The sequence below is a fragment of the Octopus sinensis genome, linkage group LG11, assembly GCF_006345805.1.
Source record: "Octopus sinensis linkage group LG11, ASM634580v1, whole genome shotgun sequence".
NCBI lineage: Eukaryota > Metazoa > Mollusca > Cephalopoda > Octopoda > Octopodidae > Octopus > Octopus sinensis.
Window position 1 is genome coordinate 69,037,974 of NC_043007.1, and position 25,000 is coordinate 69,062,973.

Sequence of the window (25,000 nt, forward strand, 5' to 3'; positions counted from 1 at the left end):
TATACATACATGCAAACATATATATATGTGTGTGTGTGTGTGTGTGTATGTATGTATGTATGTATGTACAAATACACACACATACATGCATAGCTAGATGGATAAAAAACAGACAGACAGACAGACAAGCAGATAGACAGATAGATAGATAGATAGATAGATAGATAGATAGATAGATAGACAGACAGACAGACAGACAAACCCATACATGTACATACACGCACACACGCACATTATATATGTATATATTTACACACACACGCATTTGCATATGTGTGCATATACACACGTGTGTGTCACCCCATAACCGCTTTGCTACCAGTGTTGTTGTGTTTACGTCCCCGTAACCCTAACCGTTCGGCCAAAGAACGATAAAATAAGTACTAGGGTTTAAAAAAAGTTCTGGGTCCGATTTGTTCGACTAAAACCTTTCAAACTAAGGTGGTGCTCCAGCATGGCCACATTCAAATGACTGAAACAAGTAATAAAAGAATATATATATATATATATATATATATATATATGTACACTCACATATAAAGGAAGGCATGTTTATAACCCTTTACAGAGCCTCCTGATGATGATGAAAGTGAGGGTGGAATAAATACCGCTAAACCTTCAGTCCAACACTTTAATGATTCTGCCAGTTCAATACCTGAGTAACTAATTTAGGTATATCAAGAGCTGCACTGTCCAACTAAAGGCGAGAATACAATGTGAATGAGGTTTTTGGCTGCTATTTTTAGCAGATCGAGTAACCTGTTAGATGCGTCAAAAGTTTACGATGAAGTTTGACGCATGCGTACTTACGTAAACACAAACTTCCTTCGTAAACATGGCTGACGTGGATTTTCACGGAGACCAAGTAAGTTAATTAGCAACACTAAAATGGACTAATTTAGCGAAAAGAGTTTAATATTCTCCTTGCTCTTCAGACTGTCGTTTAGTTATGTTCATTGTATTAGTTAAGTAATGGCTGTTGGTTGACTGCTATAGTCGTAAACTTTTCACGAACAGCTCGCTACAGGGATTTCTTACATGTATAGAGAGATGTTTCGTCTTTAGCGGTACCAAAGACGAAACATCGCCATATATATATATATATATATATATATATGGCTGAAATGCTTAATAAAATGGATCTAGTTGTTTGGGATATTGTGTATGTAACGTAAGATAGACACCCCTAAAATTACGGTTTTTTTTTCTTTTTTCTTGTTCATACATTTTCTCCTATCGCTTACTCAAAGAGTGAAAGAACGACAGTGCCGATAAAATCCTCACACACTAAGACTCTAGTAGAACGGGAGAAAGTTCTCAACCCGGGGACCTGGGCCTCGTGCTTGCAAAAGAGCGAAATCTATTAACGACACCCGAAGACTAGGTGATGGTGCTAAACCAGACGACGTAGTAAATTTGCCATCCCCACACTCAGATCATAGAGAATTGGTACAAATATTGCGACGTGTTTTGTCCTACACTCCAATGCAGTGTTTCTCAACTTTTTTTTTATTTTGTCCGATACACCGCTTCGTATACTCCCACCCCGAACCTTGAGCAAAGTCTTTGACATCTACGTGTTATTCAAAAGTAGCTTCCATCAAAACTTTACTGTAAGTTTTGTTTACTTGTTACTTACGTCCCATTCTGAAATAATCCAGTATTGCCACACCCCACCAGTCCAGCATGCACTCCGCCTTGAAAAGTAGTCCTTTAATGCATCCAGCAATTCATCGAAAACTTTATCTATACAACTGGTACCTGTTTCAGTTTACTTAAAATGTCACCTCAGCCTGTTACAAGCTTGATTAGAAGTGCATTTAATTTTTTTTTTTTTTCTATTTTCATTACTTATCATACGCAATTGAAAGATTGGACGTAATGCCTCATAGTTTTGTTCGTGCTGTTTATGTCCAAGTTGAAATTTCTCTTGGACCAGTTTAGACTTTTATCCCTCTGGAATTGATAAAATAAATGCCTTTTAAGTACTGGATTTATTTAACCCACCCAACAAAATTTCAGCAAAATATCTACATAAGAAACATATTAGCTGGCAGAATCGATAGCATGCCTGGCGAAATGCTTCGTGGCATTTCGTCTTACATTCTGAGGTCAAATTCTGCTGAGTTTGGCTTTACCTTTCATCCTTTCAGGGTCAGTAAAATAAGTACCAGTTGAGTACTAGAGTTGATGTCACTGACTTGCCTCTTCCCACGAAATTGATGGCGTTGTGGCAAAATTTGAAGCCATTATTATTATCATTATTAACGCAGTGAGCTGGCAAAATTGTTAACATGCCAGACAAAATGCATAGTAGCATTTCATTTGTCTTTAAAAAGATTCAAGTGAGGTCATTGCCAGTACCGCCTGACTGGTACCCGTGCCAGTGGCACGTAAAAAGCCCCCACTACACTCTCGGAGTGGTTGGCGTTAGGAAGGGCATCCAGCTGTAGAAACTCTGCCAGATCAAGATTGGAACCTGGTGCAGCCATCTGGTTCGCCAGCCCTCAGTCAAAATCGTCCAACCCATGCTAGCATGGAAAGCGGACGTTAAACGATGATGATTCTGAGTTCAAATTCTGCCAAGGCTGGCTTTGCCTTTCATTCATTCAGGGTCAATAAAATAAGTACCAGTTGGGCACTAGAATTAATGTAATTGATTACACCCTCCCCCTAAATTTCAGGCCTTGTGCCTATAGTAGAAAGTATTATTATTATTATGGTGGCAAGCTGGCAGAGTCATTAGCATGCCAGACAAAATTCTTAGTGGCATTTTGTCCATCTTTGTTATCTGAGTTCAAATTCCACCTAGGTCAATTTTGCCTTTCATCCTTTTGGAGAAAATAAGTACCATTTGAACATTGGGGTTGATATAATCAACTTACTTCCCCTCCACTGAAATTGCTGTGCCAAGATTTCATTTTATGAGGTCAGCTTTGCCTCTCATCCTTTTGGGGGTCGATGAAATGAGTACCAGTTATGCACATGGGCTGATGTAATCGACTAGTCCCCTCTCCCAAAATTTCAGGCCTTGTACCTATAGTAGAAAGGATTATTATTATTACTCTTTACTCTTTTACTTGTTTCAGTCATGTGACTGTGGCCATGCTGGAGCACTGCCTTTAGTCGAGCAAATCGACCCCAGGACTTATTCTTTGTAAGCCTAGTACTTATTCTATCAGTCTCTTTTGCCGAACCACTAAGTTACTGGGATGTAAACACACCAGCATCGGTTGTCAAACGATTTGGGGGGACAAACACAGGCACACACACATATACATATTTACAACGGGCTTCTTTCAGTTTCCATCTACCAGATCCACTCACAAGGCTTTGCTTGGCCCGAGGCTATAGTAGAAGAGACTTGCCCAAGGTGTCATGCAGTGGGACTGAACCTGGACCCATGTGGTTGATGAACGAGCTACTTACCACACAGCCACTTCTATATAGACACTTCTTTCAGTTTCTGTCTAACCAATCCATTCATCTACCCTTTAGCATTCATGTTCTGTCAAAAATGATATTTATTTCCATTGTTTTGAATTAATCATGCATTATTTTGTAGCTTTGGGATCTTCACAAAGTAATTCTTAATTTTTAGAAAGACATTGTACTGTTGGTGAAACAGACCAGAATCTGGCCAGTTTAAACATAGAACAAGTAGAATATTTTGACCAGATACAGCCAGTTTAAATCCCAAAGCATTAAGCTTTAGTTGGCATGGAGCTATATTAGAAGACACTTACCTAAGGTGCCATGCTGCAAGACTGAACCCAAAACGATATGGTTGGGAAGCTAACTCACTAACCACAGAACCACACATCATCATCATCATAATTTAACATCCATTTCCCATACTTTCATGAGTTAGATAGTTTGACCAGAGAAGGTAGGCTAGAGAACTGCACCAGGTTCCAGTCTGTTTTGCCCTGGTTTCTACACATTGGATGCCCTTCCTAATGTCAACTACTCCACAGAGTGTACTGGGTGTCTTTTACATGTCACTTCCACGTGTGCCTGGTTATTTTAAATGGCTAGCATCTCATTCGCAATATATTCCTAATCTCAGTAATATACCTTCATAAACAACATTCATTTTGTTGTACAGCACAAGGTTTTATTACAGTTAATTAAGAGTGTGAAAGAAATATATGCTATCATGTTTGTGTGTGTGTGTGTGCTGGTGGCACATAAAATGCACCATCCGATTGTGGCTGATGCCAGCGCTGCCTGACTGGCATCCATGTCGGTGACATGTAAAAAGCACCAGCTGATCGTGGCCGTTTGCCAGCCTCCTTTGGCTCCTGTGCCGGTGGCACGTAAAAAGCACCCACTACACTCACGGAGTAGTTGGCATTAGGAAGGGCATCCAGTTGTAGAAATACTGCCAGATCAGACTGGAGCCTGGTGCAGCCTCCTGGCTTCCCAGATCCCAGTTGAACCATCCAACCCATGCTAGCATGGAAAATGGACGTTAAACAAGGATGATGATGATTGATATGGGCTTTCTTGCCCGGATTGGCCTCACCAGTCACCTCCGGTCTCATAGCAGCAATTCCACCAAATGATGTCAATGGTCATCTTCGAACCCGAAGGATAAACAAAGATAGATATATGTATGTAACTATTTGGACTTTGGTTATGTGTCTATTAGTATTAAAGCACATTCCTGATGTCATCCACAGTTATGATACAATTTTCAATGGATCTGTCAGGAAATCTGCAGTGTTTGTTGAGTTTATAATAGTAAGAACAAAAGATGGATTTAGTATTAATCTTTATTCAGCATGATGATCGTTTCGACCCATCCAGCAGCTGTCCCTTAGGGGTAGGATATTGTGCAACCAGTTGTGTTGCATTAATCAGTGCAGGCTGTATCACTTCAGGTGCTTGGTGTAAAAATATCTAGTGGGGTATCCTTTTTTTTTTCACACCAAGCACTTGAAGTGACACAGCCTGCACAGATTGATGCAACACAACTAGATGCACAATATCCTACCCCTAAGGGGCAGCTGCAGGATGGATTGAAACAACTGTTGTTCTGAATAAAGATTCATACTAAATCTGCCTTCCTTTTCCGTCATCAATTATATACACACACACAGTGATGACTCTAACATTTTGAGTTCTTACCATTCCTCTGTGAGAAGATTGGAAGTGAATGACACTGCTTGTGTGACAGTTTCACTCATTTACAACTATCACACAATGTCAAAACAATGAGACACACACATACATGTAAATATGTATATATATATATATATATATATATATATTCCGTGTCAGTGACACGTAAAAAGCAGCAACCGATCGAAAGATATAAATATATATATGTACCTTTACTCCTCTAGTGGTATTTTAACAACTTTATCATGGGGTGAGGGAATAGAATTAAAGAAAACACAATTCAAGGTAGAATAGGTGTTAAAATTGCTCACAAGGAACCAATCTTAATCTGAAGAGAACAATTTCTAGAAAGCAAGCCTGATAGTTATTAGTGTTAGAAGTGGTTCTATAATTTTAAGGAATTATTTGTTTATTTTGTTGATAGGCTTGTGTGGCTGTATGATTTAGAACCTTTTCTTCTCAACTACGTGCTCTTTGGTTCAGGCCCACTATGTGGTACTTTCAGTGTCTTCTCCTGGAGTCCCAGGTCAACTACTGCCTTTTGAATGGTTGTATTAAACAGAAACTGATAGAAGCCTACCATCTATATATATATATGTGTGTGTGTGTACATTTTTGTTGGGTACCTTTATCTTGACATCATGCGATGGTAATAAACCGGCATCACTATCATGCAACCAGTGTCCTTTCCAAATTCATGGAAATGTGTCTGGTCTCGGAGAAGTATTACTTTACTTGGACACGGTGAGGGTTGAATAAAGGAAGGGCATATGACTGTAAGAAATCTACCTCAACAAATCCTGTATGACCCGTGGAAAAATGGACATTAAAGTGAAGATCATATATATCATCATCATCATCATTTTAACATCGGCTTTTCCATGATACACACACACATCATTTGTACATCTGCTTTACATTGCACAAATCTGTCCTGATCAAGAAGCTTCTCTGTCAGGGAAGGCATGGTCTAACATGGAATAAACAAAAATTTATGTAAGACATTTTATTGTAAAAATTGCCTGGTAACAACGAGCTATTCAGCTAGTTGATATATATGGTGCATGTGTGGCTGTGTGGTAAGAAGCTTGTTTCCCAACCACATGATTCCAGGTTCGGTCCCACTGTGTGGCACCTTAGGCAAATGTCTTCTACTGTAGCCCTGGGCCAACCAAAGCCTTGTGAATGGATTTGGTAGATGGAAACTGAAAGAAGGCCATCATATATATATATATATATATATGATGTGTGTGTTTGTATTGACAGCTCGACAATAGATACTGGTGTGCTTATGTCCATGTAACTTTGTATTTCAGCAAAAGAAACCAATAGAAAAGTACCAGGCTTAACAAAAATAAGTACTGGTGTCAATTCATTCAACTAAAAAAAAAAGGGAAATATTGTTCAAGGCGATGCCCCAGCATGGCCGCAGTCTAATGACTGAAACAAGTAAAAGATAAAAGTTACACACACACATCAAACAGTAGACAGCTGTGTTTCTTGACATGAATCATATGACTTAAGCAGATAGCAAGCTAGACTGAGTCCTAAAAATAACACCATTTACACAGTCATATTGATTACTACAAATGTCAACATAATCATATTGTCTCTTGCAGATGTCACCATTAACTCAGTATTGGAGCATTGTGTCATTTCAGTCATTCATAAAACTTACTCAGTGTATCTTTATAATAGTGGTAACTTATATATTACTTCACAATAGAGTTACCTTGTATATTACTTCTGTATTATTAGTTGGTTAAAGTAACCTAAAATAGATGAAAACTTGGACTTATTAGTTCCCTGGTCTTACTGCCTGATACATACTACATCACCTTTACTGACTGTCACTTCATGAGTTATTTTTTTATTCCTCTCACTCATCTCCATGTGTGTGTCATGATCATCATTTAACGTCTGTCTTCCATGCTGGCATAGGTTGGACAGTTTGAAATGAGCTGGCAAGCCAGAGAGCTGCACCAGGGTCCATTGCCTGCTTTAGCACAGTTTTTTACAGTTTGATGCCTTTACTAATGCCATCCACTTTACAGAGTGTACTGGGTGCTTTTTATGTGGCACCAGCATTGGTGCTTTCTACCTGATACCAACACCAGTGGGGTTGCCATGAAACTTGTGAGACAAAGACCTCTCAGCTGGAAGAGGAAGTGGGACCTAGGGAAATGGCTTTGTGCCAGGTGAGAGGTTAGAATATTATAGAGGAATAGAGATAGGTCTCTTATCGAGGAAATACTTGGCTACCCCAGTAGGGGAAGAAAAGAGAGATAGTCAGTCAGTGAGAGAGAGAAAAATTGATGGTGTTGGTCCTATCCACAGGGTATGAAGGGGATATTAAAGAACTACAGACTTGTTACTTAACTCTGAGTAGATCTCTGATTAAAAATATTCCATACATGACCATTGGGTAGATTGTGTGTTTAGATATATTATTGGATGGCAATTGCATAGAATGCGTAATTGGTAACATGTGGTATGGGTTACAGAATCGGATGCTCTTATGTTAGACTATTGTTTTAGTCATTGTTATTGATTGATAATTAGTCAGAGGATGTTGGACTGTGTGGCTTGTTATTTATATTAACTTGATCATTGTATTGTATGCTGTTACAGTTTAGTACCTTGCTGAGAAAGTTCTCGCACGTGGCTACGAGAAAGTTGTTATTGTAGGACTAAGACACCTAAGTGAACAGTACATTGCATTCCCTAATAGGATTTCGGTTCTCCGTTGGAACTACTTTCATTTCCTCTCGTGATCTTTGTAGAAAAGGGTTTGAATATTCAACAGTAGTTAGCATTGCCGAATTTACTGTTAGTCTGATGTTTAATATTAAAAAGTCCTACTAAGGCAGCGAGCTGGCAGAATCGTTAGCACACCGGGCAAAATTCTTCGCGGCATTTCGTTTGTCTTTACGCTCTGAGTTCAAATTCCTCCGAGGTTGACTTTGCATTTTATCCTTTCGGCGTCGATGAAATAAGTACCAGTTGAGCACTTACCTCCTTCCCCGAACTTGCTGGCCTTATGCCAAGTTTTGAAACCAATATCAAAATGTCCTGTTAATTTGTTCGCTTCAGGATGATCTTAACGAGGTATCTTTGGAAGGGGAGATGACTGTACCTTTAACAGCCGGTGATGGAAACGATGATGAGTTATCTACCTTAGATGAGCCTGTAAAAGACACTGTGGTGAGTTTGCTTTTGTTACTCGTATGCTTGTGTGATGTGTTTTTTGTTTTCAGTTGAGCGTTGGAAATTATTTATTACCGAATATTTGTTGAACGCACCATTTGATGTGAAGTAAATGATATTTATAAAACTCCTGATTTTATATTTATCCATATAATATTCAACATTATATATTGATACGTTTGTTAGTTTTGTATATCTATATATTTGTCAACATTATATAGCTATATAGTTATCAACGTTTATAGACGTATATATTTCCAACATTACACCTGTGTATGTCAGTATCATGTATATATATATATATATATATGTGTGTGTGTGTGTGTGTGTGTCATTATATATATTTTTATGTATATCAACATACCTCTACTTGTCAATATTATATATCAACAGTATGTAAAAATATTAGCTTTGTGTCAAAATTTGAAATCAAGATAATATATATCTATAAATGTCAGTATTATATATATCTGTGTCTCTAAACATGTGTATATAAATATATATATATATATATATAATATATATATATGTGTGGTAGCTTTATATCGATGTCAATATTATATATGAATCTCTAGATTATCTATCTATATCTGTCAATAATCTCCTTCCATATTTCAGCTTCGTGACCTGAAAGCTGTAGGAATTAAATTCTTCCATGTTCTCTATCCAAAACAGAGTACTGTCTTGCTACGAGAATGTAAGTATTTCCATCCATCATTAGTCATCATTATGACCATCATTCACTTCATCCTCAAATTCTAATTCATCTTACAATTAATCACTCTAAATTCCATTGCCATGAGTCATTAGTCATTATTATAATGGTCATTCATTTCATTCCAATATTCTTATGAATCTTACAGTTTGTCAATCATTCTTAATTTTTCCCTGAATCATTAGTCATAGGTATTATTGTAATTGTTTTTATCATCATCGTTTTAATGTTCGCTTTTCAATACATGCATGGATCAGACATGATTCATTGCAGCAGATTTTCTATGGCCAGATGCCCTTCCTGTTGCCAACCCTCACTATTTTCACAGTAAGGTAATATTTCCACTTGGCCAGTCACGTTTTCACAAAAGACTGAAAACAAATGACCCTGTTTGTACGAGGGTTTCACTCACTAACAACTATTGCATGATGTCTGCACAGAGCGGCACACATGTATGTATGACAGGCTTCTTTCAGTTTCCATTTGCTAGATCCACTCACAAGGTGCAAAGTAGTGGGTCTGAACCTAAAACCCTGTGGTTGGGAAATGAACTAGCTACTCAACTATACAACCATGCTTGCACTTAAATTAAACTTTTTCAAATCAATTTTACAATTAAACTCTGTAATTTCTGTTTCCTTGAGTCATTAGTCATTATGAAAATTATCAGTCTCTTTAACTCCTAATTCTAATTAATCTTACAATTAATCACTGTAAATTTTATTTCCATGAGTCATTATTCATAATGGTCATTTTCTTTTTCTGGAAATTCTAATTGATCTATTGATTAATTAATCACTATAATTTTTGTTTCTAATTGCAGGGGATTTGTGGGGTCCTCTCATTTTATGTGTATACTTGGCTTTGTAAGTATGCTTGCACTCATATCTATGATAAAACTTTTCCAATGATGTATGTATATATGTTTGTATGTGTATGTCTATACTTTTTTATGTATTTGTGGAGTGTATGTATGGTAGTACATCTGTATGCATTGTATGTTTTTATCTATTTTTTACATTCGTGTGTCTGTATGCATATATATATATATATTATATATATATATATATATATATATATATATATATATATGCATGTGTGAGTGTGTCTGCATGTTTATACATCTGCATGTGTGTGTATATATATATATATATATGTTTCTAAATGTCTGTATATCTATAGGTGAGTGTATTTGTATACATACACTAGTGTAGAACAAAATAATGAAATGTCCATTTTATTATTTAATATGGTATTGGTTCACCTTTGGCATCAGTCACAATTTTAATAGATTGAGGTTCTAAACGTTTATTTGAGGAATTTTGTGCTGCTCTTTCGGCAACAATGGCAGAGGGAAGTGGTTCCTCTCACTGCTCCAAAATGTACTGCTACTTCACTTTTCTGCACTTTCTATGAATTTTGAATAAGATTAGCTGTGTGAATCAGCTCATTATTATCCTAGACTATTGTACTGCCATCAGCAATTATAAGATAGTCCTGTTCTGTCAAAATACTCAGACAATGTTTAATGTCAACTCCACTTCATAGAACAATAAAAGGACCAAGAAAATTCCATTATATGGCTGCCCAAATCACAGAGCCACTTCCGTTCTTCACAGTTATGACTAGTCTTCCATGTGAAACTTGTCTGGTCTATGAGGTGGAGCATTATCTTGCTTGGAAACAAGTGAAGATTGGTGACAGAAAAGGCAACTAGCTATAGAAAATCTTCCTCAACAAATTCTGTTGAACCAGTGTAAGCATAGGAAAGTGGACGTTATGATGCTAATGATAAGCAGTGATATATGCAGTATAAAAATAAGGTCAACTTCATAATTGAGTTATATATAATTATATATGAAAATTGATATACCATAATATTAGAATACATGCAACACTAATGTTAAAATATGTATAGCATCAAGTTTGGAATAAGTGTAATGGCAAAATTGAAATAATGGTAACAATATAATCGTCATCATCAGTTTTTTAAATCCAGGTTTTGTCCATGTTAACAGGGGTGGTTGGATCTACCTCAGTGCCACAGCAACCACAGTAGGCAGATGCAGCCCACCCCAACCATCAGGCTGGCTGGTGCCCGTTCTCCTTTGCTATCATGAGGCTTTTTTGGAGCTGGATTTTCTATGGGGAGCATGCCCTTGCTTACCCCCAACTTCATTTTCTAGACAAGCGTGGTCCGAAGACCAAGACCTCTACCACAGTTTTTAGGAAATGTGGTAGAAAGCTAGCTCAGGAAGGCAGGGATGCTACTCCCTGAGACCCCTTTCGGAGCCCCCTACCCAATTTAAATCATCATCATCATTTAAATGTCCACTCTTCCATGCATGCATGGGCTTGATGGAGTTTATTAAAACAGTTTTTCTCTGACTGGATCTCCCTCCCTATAACCAATCCTCACCTATTTCCTAGCAAGGTAATACTTCCCCATGGCCAGACATGTTTTAGTAGAATGTTGGGAATGAATAACGCTAATTGTATGATAATGACACTCATTTATAAGTATCACACAGTGTCAAGAAGAGGACACAAACACACACACACAATGTTGACCTTCCTATCAGTTTCCGTCTACAAAATCCACTCACAAAACTTTGGTCAAACAATCACTATAGTAGAGGAGCCTTGACCAAGGTGCCATAGAGTGGGACAGAACCTGAATGTATGTGGTTGGGGAGCACCCACTATTGAAACATGTAACACCAAGATTGAAATAAATGTGATACCACAATGCAGTAATTAACAGAAAATTTTAATTGATTATTAAACAAATAGATAGTCATTAACATAAAAGAAGACTTTGTTCATATGTATATTTCATTTCAGGATGCTTCAGAGTTCACCACAACACCTTGACCAGCAGTTATCTGGTGGACCAGAATTTTCTGAGGTGTTTGTCATATTTTGGGTTGGATCTGTAGTTGTAACTCTAAATTCTAAACTACTTGGTGGAAATATGTAAGTATTATACTGTATATATTGCATTTATATGAGTCTGTGGTGTGTATGTAGATTTTAGTGAATTTATATATATATATATATATATATATATATATATATATAAACCTACTTAGTAGAAACACAAGCACTGAACCACAAAAGAGAGATGTGAGATGTGTGTGACTGAAATATGTTTTAATTTCATTACGTCAGAGATAAATTTTGATAAATCTGATAAGGTCAATTTCTTGGATGCTCTTTGACCACAGTCTATGGATCATTGTCGTGTTCTGGTAGTGGGCAGTATGACATGTTCAATACGATGTATGCCCTCCCTGTGTGTTCAAAACGGCCATACATCATTGGAGCATGGACTGCATGAGGTGGCTCACAAAAGCCATTGGCACCTGTACCCACACCCTGAAGAAAACTGCCTCCAGTTCCACACATGTTGGCCTTGGGACCACCTGGTTCCATCCCACAGGTGTTCAATTGGGTTCAGATCCAGGCTGAGAGCCAGCCACAGCATGGTTCTGATGTTATGCTAATGCAGGGTGTCCATGGTGACCTTGGCTGTGTGGGAGGGAGCATTGTACTAATGGAATACATTGCTATGGTGACACATGAAGAAAGGCACGATGTGAGGTCTTAGGATCTGGCCAGTGTAGCACTATGCTGTGATGCCATTCTTTCTGCCTGCGCCAACATTTTGGAACATAAGGGGACCAATTCTCTGATTCAGGCCTATAGCACCCCAAACATGATGCTTTGGCCACCCCATACATCTCCATGACACATGCATCTCTGTAGTGTTCACTCTTCCTATGCCACACCTTCACTCTGCCAGCCGAGGTGGAAACGCAATACTGGCTCTCGTCAGAGAAGACTATCGACCTCCATTGTTGATACTGCCAATGTCGGTGCTGTGTAACCCACTGTAGTCATGCATGATGGTAGTGAGGACAGGCCCTCAAGCACGATGACAGCAACGCAGGTTGTTGGCGGCAAGTTGACATTGTACCATGTCATTACTGATGGGTCGCTGTCCAGTTCCAATGGGTTCATGAGCTGTTTATTCTGACCAGTCTGAAGCGATCACAGAGGTTTTGCAGGTGGATCCTGCCTGGATATGATCCCCCAGGGGCGCCCTCTGTGGACATGATCTGCACTGTTGTTGGTGTTGTTGGATCATTGTTGCAGGCAGTAGATGGTACTGTCATGGACATAACCAGGGCATGCTCTCCTGCTTGCAATCAGTTGATAGCTTATTGTCTCTGCACTGCTGACAAATGGGTCATACATGATGTGTCCAAATTACAAATGCCAGGAACACGGTTCAAGTTGATTTTTATACCCATAACCTCCACAAGATGCATGTGCATTTTGGTTTTCATGACAGTTGTTTGCGACTGCCACCCACGGCATTCAACGCAGCTGCATTTTGGCATCTCGTTTCAGGGAAAGTTGAAAGGTTACCTGCAATTTTGGTCTCAGCCATAAACCAGCATCTTTTGGAATATTTACACTTACATTCCTGAAATAAATTTTCACAATTTAGCATATAAAAATGACATTTGAAAAAAATTGTGTTTCTTTTGTGGTTCAGTGTATTTCTTCATGGATTGAAAAAATGGTGAATAGCCTTAACTGGTTTTCAAACCAAGTGCTGATCACTTAAAGTGGGTGGAAGTTGTGGTAGAGGGAGACCCAGGAAGACATGGGACAAAGTATTGAAGGCTGATCTCAAAACACTGAGCCTTACAGAGGAGATAACAATGGACCGAGATATATGGTATGATCCAACCTGAGGTTATAATAAAGGGTATTTTCCCCGTGATGCCACATATTGGGACTGAACCCGAGAACTTGTGATTGCATAGTGGATGTCTTAATCATTCAACCTTACTGCATCTACTTTGTATTTATATATGAAGCGGTACTGAAAAGTTCCTGGCTATGGGTAAAATAAAATACAAGAGGATCAGTTAATTATGATTGTATTCAACATATTCTCATCTCAGATTCACACACTTATTGCAGCAGTCCTTCATTTTTATCTAAGCCCTGTAAAAAGAAACTGGGAGATTGGGCCTCTAACCAGGCCTTTTGCAATACCCTTAAAGCTAGGTAGTTTTCAGCCCCCACCTTCCATATATATATACTCCAGACAATTTTTACTGCCCAGCGAAGAGTCCACAGAATTGCCCATCAGAAGAATTCACAGAGCAACTAACAACTAATTGTAGTTGCAGATGTTAGATACTAATCATTGCGGTTAGCAATTAACTAGAACTTAACTGGGAGCTAATATGGTATCTGCTCAGATAATATATCCCTCCAAAATCACTTTTATACACACACACACAAGGGGGTGCTGAAAAGTTCCTAACTGTGGGTAAAAAAAAAAATACAGGGGAGTCAGTTAATGATTTTATCCAACATATTCCCCTCTCTGATTCACACATTTATTGCAGTGCTCCTTCAGTTTTTCTAAGCCCTGTAAAAAGAATTTGGAAGGTTGGGCGATATCCTTAAAGCCAGGAACTTTTCACCACCTCTTTGTATGTGTGCTGAACAGATTAATGAATCTAGTGCTGTATAACATGTTATCCTATTCAATTGTGTTGATTGAGTTATTGGAAAGATAGCTTATTGATTTGACATCATCTTCTTGAATTCTTTCAGATCATTCTTCCAAAGTGTCTGTGTTCTTGGCTACTGTGTCACACCACTTGCCATTGCACTTACAATTTGCCGTTTGATTCTCCTTGCTCATCAGACAACAGCTCTCTTCGTCGTTCGCTTTTGTATTATTTTCCTTTCCTTCGGATGGTCTACATTTGGTAAGTTCTTTCATCTTTTAATTATTTCTCTTTGTTTTTAAACAGGAAATAATATCTGAAATTAAGGCATTGGATCACTGACCAAATATGTGGTCAACAATGGAAATCTGTTATAGCTTCTGTGTTGTGCCCTGTGACAAGGCCCAAAAACTTGCTGGCCACAGTCCTTCTGGTTGACAACAAGTGTCATTTCTGCTTTATGCTTTACTAACTAGATGCATGACATTCAGCTGTAGAAGAAAATATAATTTTTTTACTGCATGTAATATGCAACATTCGGTAAATCTTTCCTTTAAATTCATCAGGCATAGGCATTCACCATCTGTTGGTGAATGCTTTTTAATCATACATTTTAAATTTACATGTTACATTTTTCCTTTAAGATTTCTATTTCATTCACTGTTATATACCATTATCATTTAACATCCATTTTCCATGCTGGCATGGGTTGGATGGCTTGAGAAGCTGGCAAGCCAGTGGACTGCACCAAGTTCCACTCTCTGTTTTGACATTATAGCTGGATGCCTTTCCTAATGCCAACCACTTTACGAGGGGCGTTCAATAAGTAATGCCCCTGACCCACTTCCCATAGCAGTAGAGCAACGAAACTTGGCACAGTTATTAGTCTTTTTCTACATATGAACCACCCAGAGTTACGCATTTCTCCCATTGTTTGATGCAGCTCTGAAGACCGTTTTTGTAGAAGACCCCAGCTTGGTCCTCCAACTACGACGTGACTTCAGAAATCAAGGCTGCATCATCTGGGAAACGCTTTCCTTTCAAAAACAACTTCATGGCTGGGAAGAGGTGAAAATCAGAGGGTGCAGGTCAGGAGAGTAGGGGGGATGGGGGATGAGTTCATAGCCACACACCTGTGCTTCTGATCTGGCGACACGTGAGTTGTGGATCGGAGCGTTGTCTTGCAGGAGGAGGATGCCTTTGCTGATCTTGCCCCGCCTCTTGATTTTGATAGCTTCTCTTAATTTCCTCAAAAGTGAAGCATAATAGGCTCCTGTAATTGTGGCACCTTTTGCCAGGAAATCTGTCATCACTACTCCGTCCTGGTCCCAGAAGACTGTGAGCATGACCTTGCCAGCGGAGGGCTGCACCCTTGCCTTCTTTGGAGGAGGTGAGTCACGGTGCTTCCACTGCATTGACTGGGCTTTGGTCTCTGGATCATAGTGATGGACCCAGGTTTCATCCTGTGTAATCAGTCTTTTGAAAAATTTTGACTCATCTTCTTGGCACATCTTCAAATTCATCCTCGTGCAATCAATGCGTTCTTGCTTCTGGAAAGGTGTGAGCAACCTGGGAATCCATCTGGCAGACACCTTTTGCATATGCAAATGGTCATGAATGATAGTTTCCACAGACCCGGTACTAATCTTGACCTCATGGGCTATTTGGCGAATAGTTATGCGTCGATCTTCCAAAATGGCAGCCTCAACTTGACGGACAGATGCCCCATCAATGGCAGAAGGGGGCGACCAGATCTGGGAGCTGTTTCCACAAAGTTCCGACCATGTTTGAATTCACGATGCCAGCGTTTTACAAGGTCATATGATGGGGCATCATCACCATAAGTTACTTTTATTTCATCAAAAGTCTCCCGTTGTGTGCGTCCTTTCAAATACAAAAACCGCATCACTGCTCGACACTCAACAGGCTCCATGTCACACTTGACTCAGTTCAAACACCTGTAAATCAGAAACCACAATTAGTTCAGAGCTGTAATTTACCACTTAATCCATAGAGATATAAATAATTGCACATGCAAAATTTCAGCTAGATCAAACAACCACAAGTGGGTCAGAGTCATTACTTATTGAACGTCCCTCGTATAGATTGGACTAGGTGCTTTTCACATGGCAGCAGCACTGGCAAGGTCTGTTTTGGTATGAGTTTTATGACTGGATGCTCTTTCTAATGCCAACCATTTTACAGAGGGGACTGGGTGCTTTTTATGTGACACCTGCACTGGCGAAGTCTGCTTTGGCATGGTTTTTTTACAGCTGTATATTTATATATCTCTTTGTCTTTTCAGCTGCCACTGCCTTCTTGGGAGATAGCCAATCAGACAGGAGGAAAGTACTTGCCATGTATCCCATATTTCTGTTTTACTTTATCATCAGCTGGTTGGCTGTTTCACACACAAGCTAATGGATACTACAACTACTACTTCTGAGAGAATCAGACACAAGCAGAGACTATTTTACTGAAAATGCTTCATCGTCCTTTGACATCAGGAATATGAATATTATGTGTCACATCTGTGTTTCTTCTCACCAGTGTCATACTGGTCTGGAAAAGAACAAGAGCCTATGCCTAAATATTGATCCAAAATGTTCAATATTTCTGTCAGTTGCTTGTAAGAGCCTGGGAGATTTTGGTATCATATTTTTTTTCTTTACTCAAAGCATACAACTGACTTCTTATATATAGTTTGTTATGTTTAATCATAGCAAACATTGTTCTGGGGCCTGACTTTTGTAACATAGGAATGCCTGAACTTTTATGGTCATGTATTACTGCTCAAAACCATTCCATCTTATATACATATAAAACACATAAATATGAAATATAACATACATACATGTATTGGTATAATATATGTAACACATACACACATATATGTATAATGCACACGCATGCACTATATATATATAAAATATTTATATATGTAATAATATATAATTTACTATTTATCTTCTTTAACTATATATATATATAACATATATATATAAATATTGTATATATAACTACATATGTATATAAAACAATACATTATATGATTGTTTATCTTTTAATATTTATTTCATACTAGCAGTATTGCCCGGCGTTGCTCGGGTTTGTAAGGGAAATAACTATATAAGCATTTTTAGAGAGTGACTTCCCTTATATAACCCGAGCAAAAATCATTAAAAATGCGGAAAAATGATGGTAAATTTTTTTTTAAATCGTAGGCTCATCGTAGACGCACGCTAATACCCAGATATGAATGACAACTATAAGATACCTGCTTTTGGTTAAACTGCACCACAAAAACGTGGGAGTAATTAGGAATCTAAATCGGAGGAGACAGAATCTCACACACACAACTTCAATTTTATATATAAAGATATTTAAATTGTAATGGATTATTAAAAAGAATATATGCACATACACACATGCATATATATGTGTGCCTACACTATATATTCTGTATATTTGGTAGTGGTAGAGGGAGGGGCATTACAAATTCTGCTCATTTTCATTCAAGAGTTCCTATAGGAATTCAGTAATTTCTGCTGCTGTGAAGCTTGACAAGTCTAACATTTCAGCCCTTTTTGCTGAAGAACCTTGAGAAACTGTTACCACTGTGGTTGCTTGCTAGAACAAAAATAAAACCAACGCACCATTTGTTGCACCTCTTCTCACAAAAGTTAAAATTTCTCAAATTCTTCTGTAAACTAATGGCTATCGAGGTATAGGAAGCACCAGTTTCCTTGAATTCAAGCTCTTCACCTCACTTTCATTTGGTTTATTTAATCAGCTAATTAGGATAGAATATTCTCAAATTGGTAAGTTTTATTTTACTATATTATCAACAAGGCAGAAAACTGGCAGAATTGTTAGAGGGTCAAGCAAAATGTTTAGCAACATTTCTGACTCTTTCTTATTCAAATCAACTAAGATCAACTTCACCTTTTTTGGGGGTCAATATAAATAAAGTATCAGTTGAACATTGAGACCAATACAATTAACTGTCCCCTTCCCTTGAATTTCAAGCCTTGTGCCTGTAATAGGAAGAACTACTATTATCAATATTTATGAAGCAGTAAGTTGACAGAATGAATCATTAGTGCACTGGACAAAATGCTTAGCAGCATTTCTCTCTGCCTTACATTCTGAGTTCAAGAACTGTTGAGGTCAACTTTGCCTTCCATCTTTTCAGAGTCCATCAAATAAGTACCTAAAGTTGATGACCGTATGCCAAAATTTGTATCAATTATCATCATCAGTATTATTATTATTATCATTGAAAAAGACATGAACCTCACAACTGTTCATTGGAAAAGACATAAAAGCTACAATTTCTTCTTTAATCATGATTACATCAGTTCTACTTTATAGTAAAAGAAATAATCATTTTAAAGATGGCAGATTTGTTACATATAACTTTGAACCGAACCAAACTAGATCCTTTCCAGTGTAAATCTCGGTGCCTTGTTGTGAGTTCAGTACTCACTGGTACCAAACTTACCTTTCCTTAAGGTCAATAAAAAAACATTGCTTGTTATGTTTTAGTTTCAATTTATTCAACAATCTTCTGAACCCCACTCCCATCCTTGTTACATTAATCTTAGATTTGTGGTAGATACAGCACATTGTTGGTATTATTAAGAAGGCAGCAAGTTGGCAGAATTGTTAGCACACCGGGCAAAATGCTTAGCAGCATTTTGTCTGTCTTGACGTTCTGAGTTCAAATTCTGCCGATGTCAACTTGACCTTTCATCCTGTTAGGATAAATAAATTTAAGAACTAGTGAAACAGTGGGGTCGATGTAATTTGCTAGTCCCCTCCCTCAAAACTTCAGGCCTTGTGCCTTTAATAGAAAGGATTATTAAGGCAGCAGCATACTGGTATAATCATTAGCATGCCAGGCAAAATGCTTAGTGACATTTTGTCCACCTTTACATTCTGAGTTCAAATTCATCTGATGTCAACTTTGCCTTTCATCCTTTTGGGGTTGATGAAATAAGTAGCAACGGTGTACTGGGGTCTATATAATCATCTAGCTCCTCCCCCAAAATTTCTGGCCTTGTGCCTTTAGTAAAAAGGGTTCTTATTAAGATGGTTAGCTAGCAGAATCATTATTTCATCGGACAAGAAGTGCATAGTAGCTTTTCTTCTGACTCTTTACATTTTGAGTTCAAATTCTACTGGGGTCAATTTTGCCTTTCACTTTTTCAAGGTTATTAAAATAAAGTATCAAACAAGTACTGGGGTTGATGTAATCAAATTACACTCTCCCCTAAAATTACTGGCCTTGTGCCTATAGTAGAAAGGATTATTTTAAGCCTGGTACTTATCCTATCAGCTGCCTTTTGCTAAACCACTAAGTTATAGGGGTGTAAATAAACCAAAACCAGCTGTAAAGTGGTGATGAGGGCAAACACAAAAACTCACACATGTGCACACACACACATACACATACTCATATCTATATTACACTAAAACTCAGTTTGTTTTCCTGCCATTTGATTAAGATGATAAAGATTACAAATAAAATAGCCATTTCCTCCTTTAAGAAAAAAAAATTCTACTTGAATGTGTTGTCACTTCAAAGAGTTGTTGCAGCTACAGCCATCTGTCCTTTTTCCTTGCTTTCATTTTTTCTTCCCTTAATCATTTATACAACTTTCAAGTGTCATGGACTGAAAGATAGAAATTCTCCCTATATTTTTATGAGATATTTTTTGAATCATGGGTTCTTGATTTTTTTTTTTTTTCCTTAAAGAGGAAAATTACTTTTCTATTTGAAATAAAATATTAACTTTTATCATCTTAATCAAAAGGCAGAAAGACAGAGACTATCCCTTTATAGATGAAGATCAGTTGCAATGGGAAGAGCTGAATCTCATAAGAATGGTAAAACAAACAACAACAAACGGGTTGCACCTTATAATGAAACACTTTTAAGGACATTCAAATGCCACTGCAACATTGGAACTGTTGCCTCTGTGAGGTAAATTAAGTACGTCATCAAGTACATGCTGAAGCCTTTGAAATAAACATCATCATCATCATCATCATCGTTTAACGTCCGTTCTCCATGCTAGCATGGGTTGGATGGTTCGACCGGGGATCTGGGAAGCCAGAAGGCTGCACCAGGCTCCAGTCTTATCTGGCAATGTTTCTACAGCTGGATGCCCTTCTTAACGTCAACCACTCCGTGAGTGGTTGGCATTAGGAATGATAATGAAATTAGCCAATCTGTAATAGGTATGTTTATTGGATCATCCAAAGCAATTGTATCCATTTTAAGGTTTTCAATTCATGAAAGAGCACCTGCAATGTGAACCCCGTAGCCATTCCATGCTTAAATGCTAACTTTAAAGATACTTCTTTCAAAATTCATATTCTGTTATTCACACATTAACCTGTGAAAATGTCTGAGAAAGAACATAACATAGGCGCAGGAATGGCTGTGTGGTAAGTAGCTTGCTAACCAACCACATGGTTGTGGGTTCAGTCCCACTGCGTGGCATCTTGGGCAAGTGTCTTCTGCTATAGCCTCGGGCCGACCAATGCCTTGTGAGTGGATTTGGTTGACGGAAACTGAAAGAAGCCTGTCGTATATATATATGTGTGTTTGTCCCCCTAGCATTGCTTGACAACCGATGCTGGTATGTTTACATCCCCGTCACTTAGCGGTTCGGCAAAAGAGACCGATAGAATAAGTACTGGGCTTACAATAGAATAAGTACTGGGCTCGACTAAAGGCGGTGCTCCAGCATGGCCGCAGTCAAATGACTGAAACAAGTAAAAGAGAGAGTAATAACTGTTTCTTACAATACATACATTTAAAACTAAAGGTTTCATGGACCCTTAAAATACTACAGTGGATCTCTAATTTACTATTTTGCTTACGTAGAATACCCAAAATTTTAATGGATCCTGGTTGATAACTGCTAATTTAAACAACCCTAATTTCATTACATAAGAAGTTTTATATACCATTTTACAATCCTCCGAGGCCCTGGTTGCCACCGTCTAAGCGAAACTCAACTCTAAGTGGTAAAGTCCATACAACCAGAAAATGAATAAAGTCGGAGTAGTCTGTAACTGAGCACCAGTATTGAGTTCATCAATAAAACTGCTTTCTCTCACTCACTCCTTTCTCTCTCTCTCTCTCTCTCTCTCTCTCTTTCAACCTAAATTGCCTCCATACACTTCTAGAGTTCATTTGATAAAATAAGTGTTTCCTTACAGATTCTACATTTCACTGAAATCCAACAATTCAGAAATGTTTCATGATTTATATTCTTGTTATATGGTGACATAAATCTTTCTAGTCCTTTATACATACATATACATACACACATGCATGCATGTACGTAAGTATGTATGTATATACACTTACGTATATATATGTACGACGCATGTATATTTGTAGGTGCACACTTGTATACATATATATACAGGTGTTTGTGTATGTAAGTGGGTACACGCTTGTGTGTGTATGTATGTATATATATATATATATATATATATATATATATATATATAAATCAAGGGTCGGTAGCTTTCCAGTTAAGAAGCAATAAATGTACAAACAAACGGAAAGCAGATACATATATACATATACAATAAACCTGTATGCGTGCATTTATATATATATATATGTGAGTGTGTGTGTGTGTGTGTATTTTGTGATAACGTTTGGTTATGATATATCGAAGTACGTGCTTTTAAAGTGTGTATGAAGTGTGGTCTTTAGTGAAAGGAAAATTGTTTTATAAGTGATTTTGTCACAGTATATTTGTGACGGGGTAACACTATGACAGCGTGTGTAAGCATGTATGCTTAGAACGAATGTTACAGCAAGTATTACGTATTTGGGTGTGTCACTGTAAATCCATGTTTGAGAGAAATAGAGAGTGTACGTGATGTGTGAATCTTTCTCTGTGTACACCGCGACTTACGACCACAAAAACTAACTAAATAAAAATTGATCGATTTTCGGGCGTTGGGCATCTGGCAACGCAGACCTCCCTCAGACCCAGGTAGCCACCTCTTGCCACTGTCTCTCACTCTGTCACTTTCAAGCATCAGTTGCGTTTGAATAAAAATAACGTTGAAAAATGTAAATCCAACTTACGATCAGATCGACTTACGACCTGTCAGTCGGAAGGGAACTCGGTCGTAAGTCGAGAAGGTGTATATGCAACGAAACCTCCGTAAACTGAAAATACCTTACCAGAATTAGAATTCCAAGAGAAGACAATCAGGCAAAGGAATACAAAGTATAATACAGCGGTTCCCAAACATTTTCAGGCTGCTGCCCCCTTGCATGGGCCCGGGGACAGGGGGTGCACGTGGTGCAAGCGCACCCCCTAGAATTTTTGCGGAGTGCATAAACAAAATTTGCAGCCCTACTTATTTTCCTCGGGTTTAGAAAACGATAAATAAAAAGTGATGTGTAAAAAGTAGCTTGAAGTTAGGTTCCTTCTCAAAGAACAACAAAAAATAAGACTTTGTAAATATTTTTGGACCTGGGTTTGCACTCCCTAAGTTCATTCCCGAGCCAGTGCCCCCTTGGCTCCCATGCCACATCGCTAACGCCCCACCTAACTCACCCCCACAAACATAGACCACTCTCTGCAGCAAATTCAAAACAACTGTATTTCACATAAAACTTAACCTAATTAACCCAGTATTTGGAGGGGTACATACATTGTCCCCTTTTGCTGCCCTATTATTGCCCCACTTTTCTTCAACGCCCACTGAATCTTTCCAATCCCCATAGGGGCAGTACAGCCCACTTTGGGAACCACTAATATAATATATACAACAAACCACTATTAACCAAGAACTCCCTAAACAACAAGAGAATTGACGCGAGGCCCTTTGTTCGACGCTCTAACATTTCTGCCACTTTACCATCTTGATATTAATTATTATAATCATATCTATTGTGTACACAAGACTTAAAATTTTAGGTGGTTGTGCATGTCGATAACATCGACCTCAGTGCTCGACTGGTTCTTATTTTATCGACCTCGAAAGAATGAAGGGCAAAGTTACACTCGGCGGAATTTGAACTTAGAACGAAAACCCGGAAGAAATGCAGCTAAGTTTTTTGTCCAGCGTACTAACACTCGTGTAAGCTCGCGGCTCTGATAATGATAATGAAGGTAATATTTTATGTCCTCTAGGCCGGCGAATCTTTAGCACACCGGGCAAAATGCTTAGCGGCATTTCGTCCGACTCGGCCGAGGTCGATAACATCAGTTCCAGCGGAACACTGGGGTCGATGTAACTAATTTATTCCCTCCCCCGAACTTGCTGGCCCCTTGTGCCAACATTTGAAACCAATATTTTGTGTCTTCCACGAAAGAAAAAAAAAGACACGAAGAAACAAGAATACAAGTTAATTACTGTGGAAGCACTCCGTCGGTTACGACGACGAGGGTTCCAGTTGATCCGATCAACGGAACAGCCTGCTCGTGAAATTAACGTGTAAGTGGCTGAGCACTCCACAGACACGTGTACCCTTAACGTAGTTCTCGGGGATATTCAGCGTGACACAGAGAGTGACAAGGCCGGCCCTTTGAAATACAGGTACAACAGAAACAGGAAGTAAGAGTGAGAGAAAGTTGTGGTGAAAGAGTACAGCAGGGATCACCACCATCCCCTGTCGGAGCCTCGTGGAGCTTTAGGTGTTTTCGCTCAATAAACACTCACAACGCCCGGTCTGGGAATCGAAACCGCGATCTTATGACCGCGAGTCCGCTGCCCTAACCACTGGGCCATTGCGCCTCCGCTATTTTGCTAATTACTGTAAGAAAGAAACATATGATAACTTAATACTACAGTGGACTTAAAAATCAGCTTGAATATTTTATACACTGACGATGATATCAGTTCCGAGTCAAGCTGAATTTGAACTTCTTTTCTTTTAAATGGTTATCATGGATTGTACATTGTCTTTCCTTCAAAAGTACAAACAGTTCAGCCCGTCGTCAGACTTTGGTACCTGGAGATGCTTCTGAATATTCTGGGTGGACACTAATTTGTATTGCGGTAAGATTTTGTAACTTGTATTTTCTAAATCTGAGGGTGCACCATTGAGCAGTGAGGAGCAGTGCTGTTCAGAGCATCCCCTTAGCGGCGGGCATGAATAAGTTATATCGATCTCGACAAATACTACAGGTATTTATTTCATTGATCATGAAGAGGGTGAAAGGTAAAGTTCTTCTGGGTGATATTTGAACGATACATTTTGTCAGATGCTCTACCGATTCTTACAATTCACTTCTCACCATTTAATAAGACTTTTCCAAATCTATAAGTGATGGAAATGTTTATTTGGAATTCGATCTTATATCCCAGGTACTCGGTTAAACGATAATTTACCACTGCGCACCTTAAATAGGGAACCAAT

General features: G+C 38.4%; 1 protein-coding gene across 1 annotated transcript; it reads left to right on the forward strand.

The window, feature by feature from the left end:
- The first annotated feature begins 779 nt into the window (after positions 1-779).
- LOC115217233 (protein YIPF6) lies at positions 780-17,440 on the forward strand. The gene is made up of 7 exons (XM_029786873.2): positions 780-865; positions 8,221-8,331; positions 8,953-9,031; positions 9,873-9,915; positions 11,894-12,025; positions 14,693-14,850; positions 16,895-17,440. Exons 1-7 carry the CDS (start codon positions 836-838, stop codon positions 17,008-17,010), a joined length of 669 nt encoding a protein of 222 aa, XP_029642733.1. The 5' UTR covers positions 780-835; the 3' UTR covers positions 17,011-17,440.
- Positions 17,441-25,000: the final 7,560 nt, after the last annotated feature.